This window comes from Zea mays, chromosome 2 (genome assembly GCF_902167145.1).
Source record: "Zea mays cultivar B73 chromosome 2, Zm-B73-REFERENCE-NAM-5.0, whole genome shotgun sequence".
Classification (NCBI taxonomy): domain Eukaryota; kingdom Viridiplantae; phylum Streptophyta; class Magnoliopsida; order Poales; family Poaceae; genus Zea; species Zea mays.
The window spans coordinates 56,539,177-56,558,764 of NC_050097.1; the positions used below are offsets into that span (position 1 = coordinate 56,539,177).

Here is a 19,588-nt window from a genome sequence, read left to right on the forward strand (position 1 = left end):
CCTCCCGGCTTTGAAGATAGTGAGTACCCTAACCATGTATATAAGCTCTCTAAGGCGCTTTATGGGCTCAAGCAAGCCCCAAGAGCAAGGTATGAATGCCTTAGAGATTTCCTTATCACTAATGGCTTCAAAGTTGGAAAGGTCAATCCTACTTTATTTACTAAAACTCTTGACAATGATTTGTTTGTATGCCAAATTTATGTTGATGATATCATATTTGGGTCTACTAACGAATCTACATGTGAAGAATTTAGTAGGATCATGACACAAAAGTTCGAGATGTCGATGATGGGGGAGTTGAAGTATTTCTTAGGATTTCAAGTAAAGCAACTCCAAGAGGGCACCTTCCTAAGTCAAACGAAGTATACTCAAGATATTCTAAGCAAGTTTGGAATGAAGGATGCCAAACCCATCAAGACACCCATGGGAACCAATGGACATCTCGACCTCGACGAAGGAGGTAAATCCGTCGATCAAAAGGTATACCGGTCGATGATAGGGTCCTTACTCTATTTATGTGCATCTCGACCGGATATTATGCTTTCTGTATGCATGTGTGCAAGATTCCAAGCCGACCCTAAGGAAGCTCACCTTAAGGCCGTAAAACGAATCTTGAGATATTTAGTTTATACTCCTAAGTTTGGGCTTTGGTATCCTAGGGGATCCACCTTTGATTTGATTGGTTATTCCGATGCCGATTGGGCGGGGTGTAAAATCAATAGAAAGAGCACATCGGGGACTTGCCAGTTCTTGGGAAGATCCTTGGTGTCGTGGGCTTCAAAGAAGCAAAATTCTGTAGCTCTTTCTACCGCCGAAGCCGAGTACATTGCCGCAGGCCATTGTTGCGCGCAACTACTTTGGATGAGGCAAACCCTTAAGGACTATGGTTACAAATTAACCAAAGTTCCTCTTCTATGTGATAATGAGAGTGCAATCAAAATGGCGGATAATCCCGTCGAGCATAGCCGCACTAAACACATAGCCATTCGGTATCACTTTTTAAGGGATCACCAACAAAAGGGAGATATCGAGATTTCTTACATTAATACTAAAGATCAATTAGCCGATATCTTTACCAAGCCACTTGATGAACAAACTTTTAACAAACTTAGGCATGAGCTAAATATTCTTGATTCTAGGAACTTCTTTTGCTAAATTGCACACATAGCTCATTTATATACCTTTGATCATGTCTCTTTCATATGCTATGACTAATGCGTTTTCAAGTATATTTCAAACCAAGTCATAGGTGTATTGAAAGGAAATTGGAGTCTTCGGCGAAGACAAAGGCTTCCACTCCGCAACTCATCCTTCGTCGTCGCTCCGCGCATCTCTCCATCTTTTGGGGGAGAGTCAAAAGCAAAAGGACTCCGCCCTTGGTATAATCTTCACTCATTTATTTATGACCAAAGGAGGAGAGAGTTATGTAAGGGCTCTAATGATTCCGTTTTTGGCGATTCATGCCAATGGGGGAGAGAGTAAGAGCCCAAAGCAAAAGGACCGCACCACCACCTAATTTTAAAACTAATGATTTTAAAATTGGTATCTCATTGTGTTCAAAAGGGGGAGAAAGTAGTATTTTCAAAATTGATATCTTAAAACCCTCTTGAACACTAAGAGGAGGATTTCATTAAGGGGGAGTTTTGTTTAGCCAAAGGAAAAGCATTTGAAACAGGGGGAGAAAATTTCAAATCTTGAAAATGCTTTGCAAAATCTTATTCATTTACCTTTGACTATTTGCAAAAGAACCTTGAAAAGGATTTACAAAAGAATTTGCAAAAACGAAACATGTGGTGCAAACGTGGTCCAAAATGTTAAAAACAAAGAAACAATCCATGCATATCTTGTAAGTATTTATATTGGCTCAATTCCAAGCAACCTTTGCACTTACATCATGCAAACTAGTTCAATTATGTACTTCCATATTTGCTTTGGTTTGTGTTGGCATCAATCACCAAAAAGGGGGAGATTGAAAGGGAATTAGGCTTACACCTAGTTCCTAAATAATTTTGGTGGTTGAATTGCCCAACACAACTAATTGGACTAACTAGTTTGCTCTAGTGTGTAAGTTATACAGGTGCCAAAGGTTCACACTTAGCCAATAAAAAGACCAAGTATTGGGTTCAACAAAAGAGCAAAGGGGCAACCGAAGGCACCTCTGGTCTGACGCACCGGACTGTCCGGTGCACCATCGGACAGTGTCCGGTGCACCAGAGGACTCCAACTCAAACTCGTCGCCTTCGGGAAAATCCAGAGGCGCTCCGCTATAATTCACCGGACTGTCCGGTGTACACCGGACAGTGTCCGGTGCTCCAAGGAAGAGCGGCCTGAGGAGCTCGCCAGCTTCGGGAATCTCCAACGGCTAGTCCACTATAATTCACAGGACATGTCCGGTGTGCACCGGACTGTCCGGTGGGACAACGGAGCAACGGATATTTCGGCGCCAACGGCTACCTGCAGCGCATTAAATGCGCGCCAGCGCGCGCAGAAGTCAGGCACGGCCATACTGGCGCACCGGACACTCTACAGTACATGTCCGGTGCGCCACCGGACATCCAGGCGGGCCCAGAATACAGTACTCCAACGGTCGGAACCCAACGGTTTTGGTGACGTGGCTGGCGCACCGGACATGTCCGGTGTGCACCGGACTGTCCGGTGCACCATACGACAGTCAGCCCCACCAAACGGCTAGTTTGGTGGTTGGGGCTATAAATACCCCCAACCACCCACCATTCATTGCATCCATGTTTTCCACTTCTCAACCACTTACAAGAGCTAGGCATTCAATTCTAGACATACTCAAGTGATCAAATCCTCTCCAATTCCACACAAGGCTTTAGTGATTAGCGAGAGAGATTTGTCGTGTTCTTTGAGCTCTTGCGCTTGGATTGCTTCTTTCTCTCTCTCTTGTTCTTGTGATCAAAACTCAATTGTAACCAAGGCAAGAGGCACCAATTGTGTGGTGGCCCTTGCGGGGAAGCTTTGTTCCCGTTTGATTGAGAAGGAGAAGCTCACTCGGTCCGAGGGACCGTTTGAGAGAGGGAAAGGGTTGAAAGAGACCCGGTCTTTGTGACCACCTCAACGGGGAGTAGGTTTGCAAAAACCGAATCTCGGTAAAACAAATCCGCGTGTCTTACCGCTTCACTCGCTTGCGATTTGTTTTTACGCCCTCTCGCGGACTCGTTTATATTTCTAACGCTAACCCGGCTTGTAGTTGTGATTATTTTTGAGAATTTCAGTTTCGCCCTATTCACCCCCCCCCCTCTAGGCGACTATCAGATAGCAACAGGGAATTCTCCGTCGGGATTAACTCTCCATTATGTCCCCACAACAACAAATAGTCCATGAGGATCCCCTCAAATAATTGTGGGAGATATTTCTACCTCATCCCTGTTCCCCACGAGGATAAACGGAGATCCACATCATCTCTTAAATTATAATTAGGACGTCTTCCTTTTTTATTAATGCAAAACATTTTCACTTCTACACATTATCAGATGTAAGAAATTATTATGCGTGCATTAAAATGAACACATTTATACAACGAGTTATCTCTTGATATGGTAGTTATTTATTTTTATCATTAACTAGGTACATGCCCGTGCGTTGCCACGGGATTTAAAAATTTGTATAAAATATAGATATAGAGCTTAGTTGTTGTTTGATTGTAGTGAACAACATAGCCATTAAACTGTACTTGTACATGCTCAGCCCTAAATGATTTTACGACATAGTCTCAGTAGGGTACTTGTACATAGTCAGGACTTGCCTGACATGTCATCAGGCTCATGAAACATGGCAAAATTGGCAGCGAGGGAAAATTATAAGACCAAAAACATTTCATAAGCATATTGGAAGTTGTACGAAACCAAACGCCAACCAAAAGGAAACATTTAAAAAAAATCACTCTGACATCAGCAATCCTGGACGGCAGTACCACTCTCAAGCTACGCATTAGCAGACGCGTCAAGATCCTGAGGAAAGAAGAGCCTGCAAGATTGGTATATCCATTAATCATGTATTCACATTGATTAAAAGATGACTTATCGAACACCGCAGAGCTGGAGCTACAAATAAGCAACATGATTATGACATGGGTTGTTTCTAGTTACTGATAACCAGTGGAAAATTCTAAGGTTGGTACGAAGTTATCTTACCTGCATGTGTTGTGGTACAGAGTTCTACTCAGGCCTTCTATGTCAGAAATTTCTTTGCTTCCAGCCACTACCTCAAGAACTTGCCTGAAATCGATAGCTCCAAGTCAAATTTTCTGGGGGCAACATTCATGTGAGAATAAAAATTTGAGTAACAGATAAGTCTGACGAGTTCAGCTCCCAGTAATAACAATAGAACAATCATGACTTAGGGAATAAGGCTAATGAAGCACAAAAGTCAATGATCAATGCTCAACAACATTGATCAGGGTAGAAATACAAATTTCCATGTAAAAGACAAGTTTCTTGTTTAGTCTCTCTACAGAGAAGGGCATGAGTTAAGGTTGGATTACTTGGATGCTTCTACAGAGAAAGCATGTAAAAGAATGAAGTACTTAAATGAGAAGCAAATATTCTCTACACTGGAAATTTGTATTTCTACCCTGATCAATGTTGTTGAGCATTGATCATCATGTTGCAAGAGATGCAGATTTTTATTGCTAGGTGAAAGAGATTTTACCGATAAACATCTTCTCAAAAGAAAGTAGCCTATCCTGGAGTCAGTGAAGGAATGTGTAACCCCACCAGGGAATCTGCCAAAGAGAAAAACAGACACAGAGATCAAGGAATAGTTATAAAACATAACAAGTGAATTGAAATAGAGGTAACTCCTACGACCAATGTACTTTCAACTGTTTCATTAAAAACAAGAGTGTATCCAGCAGGGCATCATTGAGGAACACCACCTACGGAATACAGATTATATGCTACCTGTGCAAATTTCGTGTCATGATTTCACATAAGTCTTCACCAACAGCACGCATGTGAAGAAACATGGGCAGTTTTACAGCTTTAGCCAACTCAAATTGTTTCTCAAAGTACCTAATACAAAATAAATCACTCAGAAATGAATAGATTAAATGCCAATTTGTGTGCATAGGAGAACAAGATTGTATACTTCTTTTGCATATCTGCCGGACAGAACTGAAGTCTGTCATAATCCAAACCACATTCACCAACAGCAACGACATGCAAAACTTGGAATTCATGTAAGATTGCTAGTGTTTTTTCCCTGGAGGATGGTAGAGAGTGGGGACTGAAATAAGATGGTAGAGGGTTTGGGGCACGGCTTCGCACAGCAGGAAGGGAGAAAGGGGAATGCAGTCAGTGCTTCAAAAATCCCTACAATAGAGCAACATTGTGTTAGTTTAGTATTTGAAGTCAAACGATTTTTAGGAACCTTTTTAGTTAAGGATTTATCCAATGCCTTATGTTTGAATGAACCATAATTGAATTGCAGTGTTCGTGAATCCTCATTCCTGGCCTCACATGTAAAACAAAGAGACATTTTTAAATTTTTACAGAAGAACAAATAAAAGGACTCACCAGATGGTGGGGATGGGAATGCACCGGACAGATCGGCTTATTCTCCGGACAAGAAAAGGCATACAAATCAGACAACTGCATAACTGCAACAAGACCCCCCGTGGGGCAGTAAAGTTGCAAGCAATGGCTCACACTAACTTAGGCGAGTTAATTGCTTGACCAACGGAAAATGGTGTTTCCCCACTATCCCTTTTAAATCTGCTAGCAACGTGAACATTTTGATAGGCACGAGATATTTAATTAGATCCATTTATCTATCCAAATACGGGGACGACAACATTTTCTTATGAATGCTAAGAAAAGGAGTACTTAAATGATAAAATGGAGTACTTAAATGATAAGCAAATATTCTCTACACTGGAAAACAATTGTCATATTTAAAAACTCAGCAACCAGTCTATACCGAGCAAGAAAACCCAAGAATTGATGGCAAACTGTTGCAACGTACCTGACTAAACAAGGCTCATTGCGACCTTTTACTGTTGAATCTGGCTCATACTTTTCTTTCTTCTTGGATGGCCAGACAGATTTTACATACTGGCTTCCAGCATGAGTATTTATTATGTCACAATATGGAGAATCTGTTTCCATCATCAACCTCTCGACAGGAATGCCTCGTAGAACCTCAAGATTTCCGTTAGTTTTTAGAGAGGAACCATTAACACCTGCAACCATGATGCACAATCATCTGACCCAACTGGGAGATAAAGAATAACAGAGTATCAAATTTTACAGTTGTTTCAGTTATCAATATCCAAATGGAAATTTTCAACACAGAACTAAATCACAAAGAGGAATTACAACAGAATTCGAAATAGCTTGTTACAACTACCTAAAGGGTGGTCAATTGACTATCTTTACTCTGAAGTTTATCATGTTGCAAGAGATGCATATTTTTATTGCTAGGTAAAGAGATTTTACCGATAAACATCTTCTCAAAAGAAAGTAGCCTATCCTGATCTTCTGCTAAGTCAGTGAAGGAATATGTAACCCCACCAGGGAATCTGCCAAAGAGAAAAACAGACACAAAGATCAAGGAATAGTTATAAAACATAACAAGTGAATTGAAACATAGGTAACTCCTACGGCCAGTGTACTTTCAACTGTTTCATTAAAAACAAGAGTGTATCCAGCAGGGCATCATTGAGGAACACCACCTACGGAATACAGATTATATGCTACCTGTGCAAATTTCGTGTCATGATTTCATAGAAGTCTTCACCAGCAGCACACATGTGAAGAAAATGGGCAGCTTTACTGCTTCAGCCAACTCAAATTGTTTCTCAAAGTACCTAATACAAAATAAATCACTTAGAAATGAATAGATTAAATGCCAATTTGTGTGCATAGGAGAACAAGATTCTATACTTTTTTTGCATATCTGTCGGACAGAACTGAAGTCTGTCATAATCCAAACCACATTCACCAACAGCAACGACCTGCAAAACTTGGAACTCATGTAAGATTGCTAGTGTTTTTCCCTGGAAGATGGTAGAGAGTGGGGACTGAAATAAGATGGTAGAGGGTTTGGGGCACGGCTTCGCACAGCAGGAAGGGAGAAAGGGGAATGCAGTCAGTGCTTCAAAAATCCCTACAATAGAGCAACATTGTGTTAGTTTAGTATTTGAAGTCAAACGATTTTTAGGAACCTTTTTAGTTAAGGATTTATCCAATGCCTTATGTTTGAATGAACCATAATTGAATTGCAGTGTTCGTGAATCCTCATTCCTGGCCTCACCTGTAAAACAAAGAGACATTTTTAAATTTTTACAGAAGAACAAATAAAAGGACTCACCAGATGGTGGGGATGGGAATGCACCGGCCAGATCGACTTAATCTCCGGACAAGAAAAGGCATACAAATCAGATAGCTGCATAACTGCAACAAGACCCCTCTCGTGGCAGTAAAGCAAGCAATGGCTCACACTAACTCAGGCGAGTTAATTGCTTGACCAACGGAAAATGGTGTTTCCCCACTACCCCCCTTTAAATCTGCTAGCAACGCGAACATTATGATAGGCACGGGATATTTAATTAGATCCATTTATCTATCCAAATACGGGGACGACATCATTTTCTTATGAATGCTAAGCAAAGGTTGCTACACACGGGAAAAAAACAAGCACATGCGAGCAGCAAAAGAGGCATCCATTACGCCTAACCGCGACACAACCAGGGGAAAAAATCTCACGGGGAAAACTTTTGCTTCAGTTTAAAAGATTAACAAAAAAAGGGCAACAGGTAGGTCATACTTGCGAGCCTGATCTCATCTAGACTTGTGTTGTCTACGAGGTAGTGTCATGAGTGGGAAGAAGGTACTACCTGGCGGCAACGCCTTCAATACTTCATCCATGTACTCCACCGCGCTCGCTATTGTGGTCACGGACGACTTCAAGTTGGGCATGATGATGTCCCTCCCAAAATGCCTCGCACTGCCACAAAACCTCAGAAACATTGTCGAACACCCGACATGCACCGCCAAAAATCAAGCAGCACCTACACCAAACGAACTTGTGTGGCACTGCAGCCTGAAGGACAGCATCATCACGAAAATGAAGGTGCCAAGCGAGGCGCTCACCACCTCCCAAAATGCCTCGCACTGCCACAGAACCTTGGAAACATTAAGTCAAACGCCTTCATGATGCAAATTGTTTCAATGTCTCAAAATTTAAAACATGTCCATCTATTAGACTAAAATACTACAACTTCTATATAAGATTAAGAAATGAAGGTTGTTGATGTTGGTTTGTTTTTCTATAAACTTTGTCAAAGTTAGAGAATTTTGACTTACGACAACAAAAAATGTCCTATGTTTTGGAATGGATAGAGGAAGCAAAAGCAGTAACACAATTCCAGACCAAAGCTCAAACCATATAGACCAAACACAAGATTAACCTTATTGTAAGCCAACGCAATAGACACAACACCTCTCATGAGACCCGCCCACCAAACAATAACCTAAATGACCAGTATCATGTAAGGAATATAACAACTGTTTCAAGAGAACATAAGAAGTTAAGACGTTGCTAAGTTAAAGACTTACCTGCTGCCTAAAAGATATCTTTCCATTTGGAGTTTTTTGGTCAAATTTGATAGAAAGGATAGTGGGAAAACAAAAGCAACTCTTGAAACCAGCACCAAGGCTAAAATGGTGCTGCTCAAAGCGATAGACTTTACCGGGCTGCACATGATAGAAAATACAGATCTAGAAGAAAGATCTTCTAGTTGAGCAATGAAGAGAGAGAAAGAGGGAGAGAGTATGCCTATAAGTTTGACCGACAATCTTCCACTTCTCTATTTCCAATGCATCCATACCAACATAAAGAAACAGAAAAGTCTCGGAGATAAACGACAATGTTGCAAAGGCATGCCTGTGATCCATCCAATAGTACATTAGCATAAGCATTACCAAAGAATGCATGATCAAAAGCAAATGTTCATACAGAAGGTATGAAGCTACTTACTTGGTTGTGACCCTCGAACTTTCTGTTACATTGTGACAAGTATAGTGACGACACCGCAGAAAAACACAGTGAGAATTCCACTCAAATCGAGCAACTTACAATAAAAAGGCAACCCGTTAATAACAATTTACAGCTATGTTTGCTTTTAAAAAATGCAAAATGTCTGCAGAGGTTAAAAGTATAGGGTGCTCACTTCAGCTAGCATGTAAGATAAATAAGCCATTAGCATCATAATGGAAACTTCACGATCGGTTGAATGCCTAGGGTGCATGTCAAATAAGAGGAATGTAAGATGTGGAAATACCATCAATTTTTCAATTAAAAAAATTGTGTTGTGTCAAGTACAAACCTGCCAAAGTACAACTTCTTAATGGTATAAGCACTAAGAAGTCCAGACTGCAGAAAAAAACACATGTCAGTAAACTTTAGCAAAGCTAGAAGCGGAAGAGCATATAACTTACAGCTACTCCAAGAATGGTGTTGGAGCCGAACAGATAAAGGAAACTGCTAATGAAGTTCAGTAATTTGGCACCACTGATATTTCCAGGATCAAAGTTGTGGATTGCATTGAACAACACAACAGAAGTTGTGTCATTGACAACACCTTCACCAAACACGAGGCTATACAAGAATGGTGTCTCATCTTGGCTTAACACCTACAAGGTGCAAACCGAGTCTGTGGCCGAGAATATTGCCCCAAGTGCTGAAATTTAAGATGTACAAGAGTCAGAAAGAAAGAACTGTATATGGGCAACATAAGTGTTTATGCTTTGGGTGATGAACTTACCAAGATAGTCTCCCAGTTCAAGTGCGCCGATATTAAGCCTTGATATTAGTCCTAGAGCGCCTATTGAGATCAAATGTGAGTTAGGCAGGCAGAAATCGAGAAGCATATAATCCTGTTAAAAGTGAAATTTGGGACTGAACCTACCAAGGGATATTACAGTAAAAGAGATCAAGGTGCCAACTGCACCAAACAGTGTAATAGTAATGAAGTTTCGAAAGAACTGTTTCTTCTTCACTTGGAACCTGGCTTATTGGGGAAGGAAAAAAAAGAATTGTGAGTGGGTTATACACAAAGGTTCTTAGTGCCAGATATTCAGCATAATCATACATGACAACATATCAGCTACACTCCTAACGCCAAAGACTTGGTGGAATAATTGCAGATTTATATTTCATAGCACAACATAGTTGCTTTGCTACTGAAGTGTTCAGAAGTTGGAATCCTTTTTGGACTTTAGCTCAGAAAGCTCCAAAGAGAAAACCTATAGAAATAGGTTCTAAAACAATAACCAAATACATGCAATGCTCCTATGTTAATTTCTTTCCAACATAAACTGTAGGATCACTGTCGTTCAATTAAGGATGCTCCTGCCTCCTGCATCAATTAGAAAGAAAAGGAGGAGGAATTTTCCGAGCACACAGGCAGGGTAGCAACATCTCTCTTGATATAAATACTACTTTTAATCGTTAGGGTCTTCTTGCTTTTTTCGTTATGTTTATTATTATGTGCAGGAAAAACTGATATAAATACTAACAAAAAATAAAATAATAACACCATAACGCTAGAACATAGCATCAATACACGAATCCCATTCCCTGCATTGAATATGATCGGCGGCAGCAGGTAAATAAATAAGAGGTCCTCACTGAACACCAACACACGCGAATGCTTCTCGCTCGACGCGAACAGGATGACTGCTCTAGTTCCCAGCCCCTGCAATCCCCAACATACAGCATTGCAACATCAAGGTCCCGAAGCCTCGATTAAGAACAGAAGCATGAGCACAGCAGGGCAAAAGCGAAAAAGAAAAGGAGGCGGTTGGACTCACGATGAAGAGCGTGGTGATGGACTCGTTCATCCAGCGGTTCTCCTCGAGGAGGTGCCCGACGACGATGCAGACGCACATGAGTGCCACGAACAGCCCCACCGCCGCGATGGATGCGTAGTCCGCCGGCGGGTCGCCCAGCGCCATCGCAGCCCCCAGCCCCATCGTCGCCTCACAGCCAGGGGCCGCGTCCACCCCGCCGGGAGGGCCGCGTGCCTCGCTCGCGTCGTTGGGTGGGGCCGCACCACGCTCGCTCGCGTCGGGGGGCTGGTGGGGCAGCGCGCCGCCATCGGGGCTGAGGTCGGGGGCTGCGTTCGCGCAGGGGCCACCCTCTCCGGTGCCATGCAAGGCCGACATCCTCTCCATTGCTCCAGGCGCTGTGGTCATGGTTAGCAGGCATGGCGCGCAGAGCGCGTCGAGGGGAGGGGGCGTTGTGGCCGCGGGCATCATAGGGATGGGGGCGGGGGCAGGGGCAGGCATCGACGCACGGGGTGGTTGACGGGGGCGAGGGCACGATGCACAGCGAGTGGGAGCGTTCGCCGATGGAAGGGCGCGAGGGGAGGATGTCGGGGGTAGGGCATGCGCACGGGTGCGGGCCGATGATGGCGGGGCGGCGATGGATAGTGCGATGATGGTGGGGCGGATGGAGGGTTCCTAGGATTGCGCGACCAAGAGCGGGGCAAGGGGAGGATGTCGGAGGCAGGGGCAGGGCAGAACCGTGCGCCACGCCACTGTGGACGCCTACGGTATCTTCTTAAGAATAGTAGAGATTACATCTGATGTTGTATTTGGTAAAAAAATATTTTTTCAGAGTTTAGAGCCAACAACTAAACTGCCATCATCTCTTCACCAACAGATGCACAAGACTCCTAGATGTATTGTATGGGGGACAAGGATAGTCTCACAGAAAAAGGGTTGCTAATGATATCATGTTGTTGTAGAAGTAAATCACCATACAGTATGAACTATGAAGTGAGTGATTGAACCAAAAGGGTTTTGCATGGCATCCTACCATAAATTGTGAGAACACAAAACCATAAAAGGAGCTGCTCCTCTTAAGCGGCTGACGATCGATCTATTGTATTGCAGATGGTCCTTAAACCGACAAAATATATATACACTGCCGCTTGGTGTATGCAAATAGCTAACTGGGCAGTCAGCCAAGCGCGTGCACTGTAGCATGATTTAGAAATATAGTGTTTCAAACATAAGAATGTTTATTTTGTTACCGAAAGAATGATATTTAGATCCCCTCCCCCAACAAAAGTCCATGTCCATTGTAACATGCCCATTCTTAAAATTGTGAATTCAAATGCATGAACACAGAATAGCATGTCATGCCCAAATTACATGTGATGGCTGGACAACAATAATTACCAGTGAAACACATCAACAAGATGGCTGGCAATGTTCCAAGCACTGAAACAAAGCATGACCACATGCTCAAAGATCACAAGATAATATGTCACTACCCCACCACAGTACCACACGTAAGTGACTATTTTACCAATGTGTTACCCTCCCTAGAGGATCACCCCATCTTTGTACAAACTTGAAGTGCCACAATACCACCTTACATGCGGTTCAGGCCCTCAATATCTGGTTACACAGACATCCCCATTGATCAAACCACAAAATGCTCATGAAGGAAACTCATGAGATGCCCATGTGATGGGTAATAAAACTTAAATATAATGGAAGACATGATTTTTGTTTCTCAAACATGGAGAGTTTTGCAACATTATATTAATAAGAAAAAAGGAAAGATAAAGGCTAACAAATCATTCACACAATAAGCATAAACAACAATAGAAAGCTGAAACGCATCCAAACCTTAAACTGCGCGCGTAGACATCCACCAACTGTTTTGCAATTTTAGGTCAACCTCCCTTGTTTGCAAGAAGAATCTGGTAAGAAAATTACTTGTAGAGATGTCACAAATTAGAAGGTAAAAATCATAATGTAAATCATATTTCTAATGATTAGAAGCCAGTTTGGTAGATAATTCAGTAAAATTCAATATTAATGAAGATGTTGTCTATGGAATTTCTGAAACAATAATGGCACATAAAGTGCTTTTAATAATTACATATTGCCTGGTACTTGGCCCTAAGCCCAACATGTGGTCTGAAGAGAAAAGAATCTACCTCATCTATCACGACCATCTGCAAATTGAAATAGTTCAATGAGATCAAAAGGAATATAAATTTTATGTACAACTTTGCATGCAAAATATAACATAATTAGCAAGAGCCTGAGCACGGGTGACCTGAAACCCAAGCTTGAATCCACCAAACCCCTGCCCACTCATCATAAATTACCCACTAAAAACTAAAATTTAGCACCCCGCCGAGCACCGGAGGCCAAAACACTGCGAGATCGAGCAGCACTGAGCTCCCAATTTCCCCAACCGCGCAGATCCCCCGAAGAAAAAGCCCGCACCATTCTCCTCCTAAAAAATCCCTAAACCCAATCACGTCATATGTTCTCCAAAAGAGTACCCTTCTCCTCTTAGTAATTTCAGCATTCCCTGTCTTATTTGTACGTGATTTTGAAAAATCTAGTTTCAGATCTTCTCTGAAATTCAGAGCGGAAGCACCCCACAGATGATCGATTTCAGTAATGGTTCGACACTTAGGTGACTCTATCATATTCATAAGGTGAATTATCTCCAAATATGTTTCACTAAGGGTTGCACCATAAATAGACAAAAGCAAGAATAGGCTATGCATTCAACTGTAGCTTCAAGTAAACATAAGTAATGAAATCTTACTGCAGGATAGGCTGAATCTTCATGATATCAGCTGGGGCAATCCCATCTATTTCATCACCATATTCTGCCAAACCTGACACAACTAATGCTTCACACTTGATAAGTTCTGGTTGATATGACCACTGTCATAAGAGTATGAACTGAGTCATAAAGGTGACAATAAAAAATGAACTGTCACACACAATACTTACAGTAATTCATCAGTGCCGAACAGTTCGCAGAGAAAGTTAGCTACAAGCCAGTATGTCCCGTAGCAGAAACAACAAGATTTGATTCATACATCCAGGCAAACAATCTTTAGCACCTACGGTAGCAGGACGCAAGTGTTCGGGAGCTCGGTAGGAAGGGGATCAAATCAACCTTTTTCTGGAAGTCGACGGACTGGGTGTCGGCCCTGTACTTTCCCACGGCGACCTCCTCGAAGGCTGGCTTGAGCTTCAGCGAGGAGTCGACGAAGATGCCGTCGGCGAAGGCGACGCGCGGGCCGCCGGCGCCGGAGCCGTCGGCGAGCACGAGCTGCACCACCTGCTCGGCGAGCGCGTGCAGGCCGTCGGCCCCGGCGGGCGCGTTGCCTCCGAGGGCGGCGGCGAGCTGGTCGCGCGTGGTAGAGGCTTCTGCGGTGGCGGCGACGGAGGAGAAGGGGGAGTGAGCAGTGTCCGCGGGCGCGATGTCTGTGTGCTGGGGCTCGATTTCCGAGGAACCCTAGTCGCCGCGCGATGGCGTCTTACAGGTCGTACGCACCGCCGCCTCCGTAGGGCGGCTACCCGCCGCAGATGAATCCGTACACGCCGCCGCCGCCGCAGGCGCCCTACAATAGGACGCCGGTGCCGCCCTACCACGCTGGGCCCCCGCCCCCGCCACCACCCGGTCTGCCGCCACCTCACCAACCGCAGCAGTTCAATTTCGGTCCTGGGCCTCCGCAGCAGCACCCGCGACGGCTTCGGGGCTGGTGGGCACGATCGAGGAGTGGGACTGTTGTGTTGGATCGGACGGTTTAGAAGAGAAGGATAGAACGGACGGTTGAGATTGTCTAACGGCAGAACGCAAGGAGGCAGGCTACCCTTGCGTTCTTAATAAGTAGTATAGATTATTACACGAAGACATCATCACGTGCAAGTTTAACGGTCCCTGTGGAAAACAGTGATGGAGAATGCTTCCCATCTCGTTCTCATTTACTCGTCGGGGAAGAATTTTTTCTCATTTACATCACCTGTGGGGAAGAAACTTTCTCATCCACATCCTCTATTGGAAAAATTCCCAGCGGGGAATCGGGGATCGGGCCCATAACCATCTCTAGTCGCACGATGTTTTATTCGACTAATTTTCGTCGGCTACTCTAAATTTCGGTAAAATTTGACCAACGATTTTTTTTAATTTTCCCGTTGTGAGTATAAGAGATGAACCACTTGGCATCATGTATGGGTCTAATAATTCCTCAACTCTATTTTAGGGAGAACTTGTTTCCAAAACAATTAGGACATGTAACTGGAATATAATCCACATTTTTTTAATATTGGTTAGAGCTTGGTTCTCACCACCGTCTATGGTCCTTGTGAAGGCAAACATGAGACATTGAAATGGTTCCATAATATTCGAATGGCTAATGATTACGTACGTGTTGGAGGTTCAAATTGGTGTGCAACAGCGATTGTTTTGCTGAGTCTCCTCAACGGATTACACAGTAATAAATTACATTTTTTTCTCGAATATTTGATATCCGCTAGTTTATTTTTGAACCAAACGCCGACAAATAAAAAAACGGAGGCGGTACTGTTTATGGGGTGGATAGGTCATCGAAGGTGAAGATGCCTAAAGGTTGGCGTCCAAAAGAGGTTATAGGTGTACATTTAGGCCGGGTCTAATGGGCCGGCCCGAAGCACGAAAAAAAAGCACGGCCCAGGCACGGCACGACACGAAATATTTTAGTGTCGGGCCGGGTTTGGGCTGAGGTCGCAGTCCATGGGCGGGCACGAGCACGACCCGTTTAAGACAGGCACGAAATGGCCCATATAGATGCACGAAAAGACTCATTTATTTATTAAAATCACACTTCATTCTACAATTTCATTTACTTGATAAAAACACAAAGCTATAGATAATGTTAGTTAGATATTTTTTGTAGCTTTGAATTAGAGTATGTGATGTAATTTTATTTTTGTTATGAACATTAGATAATGAACTGAACTTACGAACTTTATATAGAGCTGATTATACTCTTTTTCTTTCTAACAAAAATGATTTATAAACGAGGTAGTCATTGCATAGCTATAGTAACTTAATACAAATATTAAGTTTGCTTTTGGTCAAATTTATTTGTCTTATCTTTTATTTGTTTTATTAAATTTGTTTTAAATTTCGGGCTCTGATGTGAATTTCGGACCCTGGTGTGAATTTTGGGCAAAAAACTGAATTTCGGGCCAAAAATTGAATTTTGGGCCCTAATGTGAATTTCAGGCTTTTATAATTTCGGGCCGCCCGAAATGAGCCCGGCACATTTAAGGCATGGCCCGAAATTCAAAGAATACGAGCCTTTTCGGGCTTGGGCCGGGCCGGCCCAAATGTACACCTATAAAAGAGGTGTCCATTTGAAGACAGAGGCACAAATCAATGCAACCTCGGTCCGCTCGAGGTGTCCATTTGACATGTACCCTAGAATGTAGTAGGTATACACCACAGAGTTAGTATGCAAACCTCTGACCAATCTCGATATAATCTTGGGAACTCCGAACGAAGTTGTATTCAAACTTCCAAAATGTCAACCTAACCACAGACACTAATGGACATTTTTGGTTGCAGGCAGAATGAGAACCCCTATAGAACTACTGACAGAGGTCCATCTAGCTGAAACCTAAAACACCAAATATCTCAAATGAATTTGTAATTCTAGCAGCAGTGAACATTCATTGAGGTTCACCCGCAAACACATGACCACAACCACAAAATTTCACAAGGTAACGGAAAAATATGGCGGGGCAGATGCCAAATTCAACGCGAAGAATCAGATACAAAGGTTGAAGTTTTGCCGGGAAGCTAGCACGGTGTAGCACCAAAGGGAGGAAAAACAATCAGCAACCGCCAAGCAATGTATAGTTCATTAAAAGTGAGCCATAGACACAAGAAACCTAGTGTGACCCATACATATGACTACCACTCTATCGTCCTAAAATCAGGTGCGCCATTGAAGTTCTGCTTAGCTGAAGTCAGTTGTACTAATTCACAACAAAAGAAATTTATCCTGCACATCTTGTCTCTTCAGTTAAACATGAGCAAAGTTACTGATAAATCAAACATGCTATCAAAATGACAAGCAATCTAATCGGTATGCTCGATGTATAGATCGCTCCAGTACATACAGACAGTAAATGGAAATTTCAGCAAAACAATACATATAGTGTTCTATCTATCCTATCATGTTCCCACAGAACTTTTTTTTTTGAAGTAAAAGTTACTGTAGGGGGTCCCACAGAACTTCAATATACAATACTATGTTGTCACTACTTTGGCAATTTTGGGAAATGGAGCTTAACAATCATTGGGAGTTCAGACAGTTGCACTTTGGACCTGCCCAATAATACGGTCTTCAGCTTCTCATCACACTTCACAATGTTCTTATTCGTTGGGTCCTGCAAAACAAATCAGGATACTTATTACCATCTCCAGAGAAAATGATGACGAAGTCACATAATGCATTTTTTTGTTTCTGTAACAAAAAAACTCGGTGCTAAATTCAGTGACGGTGCCCAACTAATAGTCAATAAAAGAATCAGTGGAAACACACAGTCCGGCCAACAATAGCCACCAAAAGAACTAGTATCCTGACACACACTATTATCCCTAACGTGTAATATTTGACCTGAGGGGGGCACTCCTAATAAAGAATGCCAAAAAAAAACTAAAAAGAAAAACAATATATTCAGTGCTAAAATGAAAACATGTATCAGCCTTCATGCCAAAATAAAGTTCCCATTCTCGTAACTATTGACACAATCTCGTATGAATAATCTACTTACGAACAGTTGTATATATTGGGTTATTGATAAAATTATTCAAGAGCTTGATAATCAATTTGATGAGATTAATATGGAGCTACTTTCTTGTATGAAGGCCCTCAATCCCTCCAACTCATTTGCTTCTTTTCGTGCACAGAAGGTATGCAGACTTGCGGAGTTCTACCCTAAGGGTACATATTTGGTTCCAAATTTCGGATTTACTCAAGCTTGAAATCCAACTTGATAACTATATTGATGTCACAAGACAAGATGTAAAATGCAATGGCTTCAAAACCCTTGTTGGGCTCCCAAATAAGCTAGTTGACACAAATAGACACAAAGTTTATGATTTTGTTTCTCAAATTGATATTGCTTTTATCGGTGGCAACGACAAGTGTTGAGAGGGCATATTCTACAAAGAATTTAGTCAAAAACAAGCCAAGAAACAAGATGAGTGATAATCTTTTAGATGATTGCCTTGCCGCGTTCATTGAGAGAGATTTTGGATTAAGTAGATGAAGTCCATAACTAATAGAAATCATTGACCAAAAAGTAGTGATGTAATCCTATTTGTTCTTTAAGCTTCTATTTCATACAATTAATCTATTAGTATGTAGTTTGAACTATTTGTATAGTAATTTAATACTTCTTGTGTTACTTATATTTGTAGACCAAATTGTGGGCCAATTTTTATGGTACTTTACCAAATCAGTAAATGGGTTATACTGAATTGCTAATTTAATTTGATCTATGACATGAAAATTTTGGTATAGCATACTCCATGGAAAAATCCTAGGTCCCCCACTGCACCGAGCACCAGCCATATTGCGACTAATTACATATTTCTTCGGAAAGTAACGAAAAGGGCCATGTCTTCCCATATGCATACATGGGAAGTAGTACCTGAAGTTTGTTGTCCTTGATGTACGACCAGACACTGAGGAAGAAGGAGATATGTGACATTTGGGACCGGCCTCCGGCGAACTCTCGCAGCTGGGTTGGCAGGTTCACCAGATCCTTCAGCCCCGCAACCTTCTTGGGGCATTCGGTTGCCGCCCGCCTCAGCACCATCTCCCGTCCACCCACTGTGAAGAAGTGTCTCTGGATTTGTAAGAGAGTGTGCTAACCGAACTAATCGAGCCAATCACAGAACGGAACAAATCGGAGCAAATTAACTCATATACCAAGGACAGATTATGTCGAATACATCAAACAGAAACAGGGTTTCATGCACCTGATCAGCACTTGCTGCACTCAGCGGAGGAGTGCGTGACGGGTGAGGGTGGCTCCGGTGGGGAGTTCTGGAGGAGGGGGCGACGCCGGTGTGAAGTACAGGCGCACAGCAGGCACTCGGGGAGGGAGAAGGAGTGCCGCCGCGTTGGGTGGGGAGAAGTGAGCAGTCTGCAGACCTGGATCGGGCGGCGGCGGCAAGGACAGATTGGAGGATTCGCGTGTGGGGATAGGGCATTCCAGGTGGGATATTTGTCCTGGCCGTGACTCACGGATAGTTGTGAACACGGATAGTTGTGAAAACGGGCGGATACGGACGGATAATAGGTCTTTCCGTATTCTACGCTAATATATTTTAACTGGATTCGGGACCGGATACGGATAGTTAGAAACGGGACGGATACGGATACAGAGACCGGGTATTTATTCGGGCGAATAAGAGACGCATATGGATATTATGTAGCCGGATACATGCGGATAATGAGTACATATCGGATAATGCATACATTGATTATCATTCACTATAATTCAGTTGGTGTATAACTGTATAAAATAGTTATACTCCAATATGACAATATAGCAAAGTTCACATCATACAACACAATAGTCCATCATTACAATATAACAATAAGTTTACTCATACAACACAATAGTCCAACATGACAATATAGCAATAAGTTTGTATAATGCAACGCAATATGGTCTAACACAATAGTTCAAATACAATAACAATAAGTTCACATCACATAAGAGTCCAACAT

At 42.5% G+C, this 19,588-nt stretch overlaps 1 protein-coding gene and 2 pseudogenes across 2 annotated transcripts; all 3 read right to left on the minus strand.

Annotated features, from left to right (window-relative positions):
• Positions 1–3,887: 3,887 nt before the first annotated feature.
• Positions 3,888–6,215, minus strand: LOC103646475 (metallo-dependent hydrolase pseudogene; annotated as a pseudogene). The gene is made up of 3 exons (NR_163422.1): positions 5,989–6,215; positions 4,158–4,241; positions 3,888–3,990 (listed from the first exon to the last, which is right to left on the minus strand). The product of NR_163422.1 is annotated as a metallo-dependent hydrolase pseudogene (transcript).
• Positions 8,091–12,963, minus strand: LOC103648663 (sodium/hydrogen exchanger pseudogene; annotated as a pseudogene).
• Positions 16,922–19,049, minus strand: LOC100280587 (uncharacterized). Its single transcript, NM_001329721.1, has 3 exons — positions 18,832–19,049; positions 18,501–18,682; positions 16,922–17,231 (listed from the first exon to the last, which is right to left on the minus strand). The coding sequence occupies exons 2-3, from the start codon at positions 18,666–18,668 to the stop codon at positions 17,103–17,105; spliced, it is 297 nt and encodes a 98-aa protein (NP_001316650.1). The 5' UTR covers positions 18,669–18,682; positions 18,832–19,049; the 3' UTR covers positions 16,922–17,102.
• Between the last annotated feature and the right edge of the window lie 539 nt (positions 19,050–19,588).

What these genes read in the sequence shown, in the direction of transcription:
- LOC100280587 (NM_001329721.1), bottom strand. Translation starts at nt 18,668, where the DNA reads ATGGTGCTGAGGCGGGCGGCAACCGAATGCCCCAAGAAGGTTGCGGGG. An exon ending in TCAAGGACAACAAACTTCAG is followed by an intron (nt 17,232 to 18,500) that starts GTACTACTTCCC and finishes TTTGTTTTGCAG; the next exon opens with GACCCAACGAATAAGAACAT.